Below are 7583 nucleotides of genomic sequence, written 5' to 3'. Positions count from 1 at the left end.
TGGGTTGGTGGGTTGGGTGTGGACATGACAAGGGAGTCACAGAGTGAATGGTCTCTCCAAAATGCAGATAGGAGTCGGGTGGGAAATCTATCCCTGGCGGTGGGGTCCGCTTATAGGTGGCGGAAATGGCGGAGGGTGATGCGATGTCTACGGAGGTTGGTGGGGTGGAAGGTTCTGTCCTTGTCCATGCCCACTGAGGGGATGGTTCACTGCGGGATAATGAGACATCAGGTTTGTGTCAGTTGGAAGGAGACTGCAAGAGACGTATGGGAGAGAGGAAGGTCCAAACCAGCAAGAGAGAGAGAGAGAGCATTTCAAACTGATCAACAACAGAATCGTCAACTACCTGCGATTGAAGAAAACATCAAATTTCTCAGGTAATTAAATCTTCAGAAGTAAATGTGGAAACACAAGTTTAATATTGTGTGGATTCAGGAGCTGTTATACTATTGAAGGAGAATCCCGCAATGATAAACACTCTCAGTAGTTACATTTATAAGAAACTGATTTCTGAGATACAATAAAAGATGTAGCAGTTACCTGGTTAAAATGGTTTAGTTTTGAGTCCACATAATGGAAATGCGTTAGCTGTGAGCTCTCTGTCATGTGCCCAGGGTGATAGCTTTTCATGTGCAGAAGTGTGGGTCACTTATTGTGATAAAAACAACTTTTTGTTCACTTATGTCTGTATTCTTGTACTAATTTAAGTCCTGTGATGTACAGAAAATTATTCAGTTTCTTTCAATATTGCGACTTTAATTTGCTTGGAGAATTCCAAGAAAACCGTGACACTGATTGTTTTTTGGATAAATGATGGTTGCAGGTTTTGGGTTCACTTTCATTTTTCGGTCTGTTTCTGACAAGGCCTTCAGTTTGCTGATGTATGGATAAGGGATACCTGGCCTGTACCTGCCAAGACAGTCAGAACCTAATATCTGAAAACCAGAAAATAGCCCCTGAGGAAGTTTCAAGAGGAGCAATGATGTTTTCCCCCCCCAGGCTCTGGGATTACTTACTTCAACAAGCGCATCCCAGCTGTAGCACCAAGGTAGAGGGGTGTCTCTGCATGCCGATGTGCGGGAATGCTTTTCACAGTTTCATCCAGGCAGGGCTTCAGACTGTTTCCAACTTGGGACAGGTTGGACGCGTAACTGGAAATTCCAGCACCTACAGCCCGAGATTGAAAATGGTGTCAGTGCATTTGCATATCCCCCCCGTGAAATGTGCCCTGCCTGGTTACCTCATGTACAATCCCCTCTTCTCCATGTCCCAGAGGCACAGCAACAAGCTCAGGAAACCCCTCTTCAGTGGCCCCAGACTATTCCACCATTCTTCAACACAGGAGAGATTCCTGTTCCCTTCACAAGGTCAAACAAGCCAAGGTGCACAGTGCCAAGCCAAGGTCACAGGAGATAGCTAGCAGGGCTGGTACCATTGTATCTTTACCTCAGCTGCATTAATAACAGAGAGAGATATTGATCTCCATGGAAAAATACCTATGGGGTTAGATACAGAGTAAAGCTCCCTCTAATCTGTCCTCATCAAACACTCCCAGCACAGGGACAGCATGGGGCTAGATACAGAGTAAAGCTCCCTCTACACTGTCCTCATCAAACACTCCCAGGACAGGGACAGCATGGGGTTAGATACAGAGTAAAGCTTCCTCTACACTGTCCTCATCAAACACACCCAGCACAGGGACAGCATGGGGTTAAATACAGAGTAAAGCTTCCTCTACACTGTCCTCATCAAACACACCCAGCACAGGGACAGCATGGGGTTAGATACAGAGTAAAGCTCCCTCTACACTGTCCCCACCAAACACCCCCAGGACAGGGACAGCATGGGGTTAGATACAGAGTAAAGCTCTCTCTACAATGTCCCCCATCAAACACTCCCAGGGCAGGGACAGCATGGGGCTAGATGCAGAGTAAAGCTCCCTCTACAATGTCCCCCATCAAACACTCCCAGGACAGGGACAGCATAGGGTTAGATACAGAATAAAGCTCTCTCTACAATGTCCCCCATCAAACACTCCCAGGACAGGGATAGCACGGGGTTAGATACAGAGTAAAGCTCCCTCTACAATGTCCCCCATCAAACACTCCCAGGACAGGGACAGCATGGGGTTAGATACAGAATAAAGCTCTCTCTACAATGTCCCCATCAAACACTCCCAGGACAGGGACAGCACGGGGTTAGATACAGAATAAAACTCTCTCTACAATGTCCCCCATCAAACACTCCCAGGACAGGGACAGCACGGGGTTAGATACAGAGTAAAGCTCTCTCTACACTGTCCCCATCAAACACCCCCAGGGCAAGGACAGCACGGGGTTAGATACAGAGTAAAACTTCCTCTACAATGTCCCCCATCAAACACTCCCAGGACAGGGACAGCACGGGGTTAGATACAGAGTAAAGCTCTCTCTACAATGTCCCCCATCAAACACTCCCAGGACAGGGACAGCATGGGGTTAGATACAGGGTAAAGCTCTCTCTACACTGTCCCCATCAAACACCCCCAGGGCAGGGACAGCATGGGGTTAGATACAGAGTAAAACTCCCTCTACACTGTTCACATCAAACGCCCCCAGGACAGGGACAGCACAGGGTAAAGGTTGGTTACAGGGTAAAGCTCTCTCTACACTGTCCCAGCCCTACCTTTGTATCTGACTATAGGTAGTGCTCGACAACTGTCCATCCCCCATGCCCTTTCCTATTTCATTGATCTGCTCTTCAATCCCACCCTCGGCACATTTACATTTGACTCATTCCTCCCACCTCTGAAAGTTGACGCCCTCTTCCCTTGACCTTGGCGATCAAATGTCAGTGTGAGCTAGCCCTGTTCTGGCCCTCTGTGCTCTTGGCCTGAGTCTGGGGCTCACCCTGCGGAATGAGGGGGCCTCTTGGCTAACGTGAGTTTGTAGAGAGACTGACATTGGCCTGGCTGGTCCTGGATGGTGCTGTGGGAACCTCAGAGAGAGAGAGAGTGACTGGCTGCTCCTGGCTGGTGTGGTGTCTTTTACCTTTAACGTTGCATTTGCTGTGCTCACTCACAATGCCAGTGTTGTTCTCTTTCCCAGCCGGCCATTTGTAAACATAGAGAGTGGTGCGAGAGGAGCCAGCGTCAATGACGATGCCATACTGTTGGAAGAGAGAAGGAAAGTGCTTCAAATTGTCAAACTCAAGTGGGGAAAGAGCATATTCAACACGTAACTGAAAGCAGGGTAATGTGCTAGATAAATCCTACACTGTCTTTATATCCATTGTGAATCAAGCATTAACTGCTTGCTGTTTGAGTCAGAGGTTAAGGCTGGAAGACATGCTGCAGAAGTTGAGTATTCGGTCAGGTTACCAGTACAGGGCAGCACTGAGCAAGTGCTACACAGTCACAGGGACTGTCTTTCAGACAAAACATTAGTCTGAGGCCCCAATCCTCTGTTTTAGGTGACTGGAGAAGAGCCAGGGATTTCTCCCCAGTGTCCCGATGAATATTTATCCCTCAAACAACATCACCAATCAGAGCCTGGTCATTACAACATGTCTGTCTGTGTGCAATATAGTAATATAGCTGCAAGCTGCCCCACAGCATTCAGTCCTACACTCAGAAAGTACTGAACTGGTCGGATTTTGTCCTGAGAGTGAGAAGGCTGTTATATTATTACAGATTTTGATTGTCTCGCTATGGGATGGAGCTGGGTGTGTTCAAAACCTTGCTGCAGTTTGAGCTCTGTGACTGACAGCTGAACTAAGGATTGACAGAGGCTGTGCCTTGGTATTAAGAAAACTGGATGTACGTGTCACAGATGTAACTGCATACTTCCACAGATTCTGAAATGTTAGTAAACGAAAATTACCAGAGAAGGAGGCCATTTGATCCTTCACATCGCTGCTGGCTCCCTGCAGGAGTTCCTCAACTAATTGCACATGCTGACTATCTCCCAGACTGTCCCAGACCTGACCCACCCGGGTAACTGTACACAGCTCACTGATAGGGAACACATCCCAGGCCTGACCCACCGGGTAACTGTACATAGCTCACTGACAGGGAACACGTCCCAGGCCTGACCCACCCGGGTAACTGTACACAGCTCACTGATAGGGAACACGTCCCAGGCCTGACCCACCCGGGTAACTGTACACAGCTCACTGTCAGGGAACACGTCCCAGGCCTGACCCACCCGGGTAACTGTACACAGCTCACTGTCAGGGAACACGTCCCAGGCCTGACCCACCTGATGCACCTGATTTTGAACATCTCAATCAAATCTCCTTCACTCTTCTCTTCTCCAATGTCTGTCCTGTTGATCCCCATCACTAAATGTCCTCCACCCCTGTAACCATTGTCCTTGGTCTCGTCTGCATTCTCTCTCTCTAATCGTTTCACCTCAATTCGAACATGCAGTGCCTAGAAATGGACTGATACTTCAGCTGAGGCTGAAGCTCTGATTAATAAGTTCCCCATGGCCTCTGTGCTTTTCTAATGTATGCTTCAGAAAGCCCAGGATCCTGCATGCCTATTTAACCACATGCCTGAACCTGCCCTGCGTTTCACTCAGTTATGTTCATAAACACCCAGGTCTGTCTGCTCCTGAATCTCTTTTAAGAATTGTGTCCTTTATTTTTTATTGTCTGTGGTCTTCCTCCTAATGTGTCATGTCCTGTTACTCTGCATTCAAATTTATCTGTCCCTCCCATTTCATCCAATTGTCTATATCCTTTTGACGTTCTTCACTGTCTGCCAGAATACTTACATGTTTCAGATCATCCCCAGATTTTGAACCCATGCCCAGGTCTAAGTTATCCATGTAGATATGGAAAGCAGGATTCCCATTACCAACCAATGAATCATTTACCGCTGCTCTGTTTACCGTCACCCGGCCAACTCCATATCCATCAGTTCCTTCCATTCCACGGGCTTTTACTTTACTGACAAGCCTGTTATATGGTATTTTATCAAATACCTTTTAGAAGGCGATGGATAATGCATTACCCTCATCGCCCCTCTCTGTTACTTCTTCCAAATTTAGTAAAGCCCAACTTGCCCTTAACAAACCCATGCTGACTTTCATTAATGTATCCACATCTATCCAAAAACTGCAGACTTTGTCTGGGATGACCATATCCGAAACTTTCCGTGACGTGTTGAAATTGATGGGGCTGCAGGTTCTCGGCTGATCCTTACATCCCTGTTCTGGCATGTTTGCAGTTCTCCTGTCCTCTGGCACCACCTGTGAGGTGAGGGAAGACTGGAGGATTATTGCCAATGTCTTCATACTCACTTCCCTCAGTCTCCTGGGATGCATTTTTATCTGAGTTCCTGTGACTTATCAACTGTACGTACAGCAGCCTTTCGAATCAGGTTGCTGTGTCCATTTACTGAAATAGGTGCTCACTAAAGAGCCTACAGTGGCAACCAACTGCTGACTTTGGAAAAAAAAAACAATTATTAATGCAATTGATGGATCCACACACAGTTAAGGGCCATTAGCATCTCTCTCTTTTTCCTGGAATTCCCAGCACATTTCTGTCTGTGCCAAGTGTCCTGTATCCAGTTTATCATGTTGACCATAGTCGTCACAAGACCTGACTTAGAGTCATAGAGACGTACAGCACGGAAACAGACCCTTCGGTCCAACCCATCCATGCCGACCAGATATCCCAACCCAATCTAGTCCCACCTTCCTACACCCGGCCCATATCCCTCCAAACCCTTCCTATTCATATACCCATCCAGATGCCTTTTAAATGTCGCAATTGTACCAGCCTCCACCACTTCCTCTGGCAGCTCATTCCATACACGTACCACCCTCTCCGTGAAAAAGTTGCCCTTAGCCTGGCAACATCCTTGTAAATCTTTTCTGAACCCTTTCAAATTTCACAACATCTTTCCGATAGGAAGGAGACCAGAATTGCACGCAATATTCCAACAGTGGCCTAACCAATGTCCTGTACAGCCACAACATGATCTCCCAACTCCTGTACTCTATACTCTGACCAATAAAGGATTTAAAAATATTTATTTTTCCCCTAATCGGTCTGTTCAGAGGTTCTATTACACACCTCTGGAGCAGGTAGGTCATGAACCCAGGCCTCCTGTTTTAGAGGTAGGGACACTGTCACTGCAGCACAAGATGGAGAAAGTGAGCACTGCAGATGCAGGAGATCTGAGTCGAGAGTGTGTTGCTGGAAAAGCACAGCAGGTCAGGCAGCATCCAAGGATCCGGAGAGTCGACATTTTGGCCATAAGCCCTTCGTCAGGAATGTGGAGAGGGAAGAGGGCTGAGAGTTAAAGAGAGGGGGTGGGGGTGGGGCTGGAGGGATGGCAGGTGGGAAGGCTATGGGTGGTTGCAGGTGGGAGGTACCACAAGACCCCTCCGACATCTCAGCCTGTTGACTGCCTGCATGTTCACTAATAGCGATTGTGAATTGAATTTCAACATGATTGCATTCCCTCCTACTCTGACCCCACTTATACCTCTGTCTGTTTTATTCTGATTCTATCACTCTCCAGAATTGTTCCTCTGAACTTGTTTCTCTGATTTATCTGAGTTTTGGAGGTTGTGGTTGAATATTTCATACAAATGCGATTGCTGGTTTGCGAGACATCTGATTGGATGGTTTACTACGGGTCGGATTTTATGGTTTGTTAGGAATGTGATTGGGTAATTTGGTATGGATGCAATTGGATGGATTACTAGGGATCTGATTGGATGGTTTGCTTTGGGATGAGGGTGTCTCTGCCTGAGCCTGTATTTATTGCCCATCCCTAATTGCCCAGAGGGCAGTTAAGACTTAACCACATTGCTGTGGGCCTGGAGTCACATACAGACCAGACCAGGTAAGGCTGGCAATTTCCTACCCTTTAGTGAACCAGATGGGTTTTTTTTTCACAGAATCAACAATAGATTCATGGTCACTATTAGACTCCTAATTGTAGATTTTTAAAAATGAATTCAAATTCCACCATTTGAACCCAGGTCCCCAGAACATCATATAGGTCTCTGAATTAACAGGAAGGGCTTATGCCCTGAAGAAGGGCTTATGCCCTAAACGTCGATTCTCCTGCTCCTTGAATGCTGCCTGACCTGCTGCGCTTTTCCAGCAACACATTTTCAACTCTGAATTAACAGTTCAGGAAGAATACCACAAAGCCATTGCCTCCAGATCTGATTGGATGGTTTTGTAGGAATCTGATTGGATGGTTTGCTAGCAATCTGATTGGATGCTTTGCTCTGATGCAATTTAGATTACTTACAGTGTGGAAACAGGCCCTTCGGCCCAACAAGTCCACACCGACCCGCCGAAGCGCAACCCACCCAGACCCATTCCCCTACATTTACCCCTTCACCTCACACTACGGGCAATTTAGCATGGCCAATTCACCTGACCTGCAGGTTTTTGGACTGTGGGAGGAAACCGGAGCACCTGGAGGAAACCCACGCAGACACGGGGAGAATATGCAAACTCCACACAGTCGCCTGAGGTGGGAATTGAACCCGGGTCTCTGGCGCTGTGAGGCAGCAGTGCTAACCACTGTACCACCCACATGGTTTGGTAGAAGAGGTGTGATTGGGTGT

The 7583-nt window shown here is 47.3% G+C and overlaps 1 protein-coding gene across 1 annotated transcript; it reads right to left on the bottom strand.

The window, feature by feature from the left end:
• Nucleotides 1–869: 869 nt before the first annotated feature.
• On the bottom strand, nt 870–4913 carry LOC122564594 (ectonucleoside triphosphate diphosphohydrolase 1-like). Its single transcript, XM_043719682.1, has 4 exons — nt 4758–4913; nt 4239–4411; nt 3030–3238; nt 870–1167 (listed from the first exon to the last, which is right to left on the bottom strand). The coding sequence occupies exons 1-4, from the start codon at nt 4911–4913 to the stop codon at nt 1013–1015; spliced, it is 693 nt and encodes a 230-aa protein (XP_043575617.1). The 3' UTR covers nt 870–1012.
• Between the last annotated feature and the right edge of the window lie 2670 nt (nt 4914–7583).

This window comes from Chiloscyllium plagiosum, chromosome 30 (genome assembly GCF_004010195.1).
Source record: "Chiloscyllium plagiosum isolate BGI_BamShark_2017 chromosome 30, ASM401019v2, whole genome shotgun sequence".
NCBI lineage: Eukaryota > Metazoa > Chordata > Chondrichthyes > Orectolobiformes > Hemiscylliidae > Chiloscyllium > Chiloscyllium plagiosum.
Note: the sequence above shows the minus strand (reverse complement) of the source record. Positions and strands in the feature narration are given on the sequence as shown.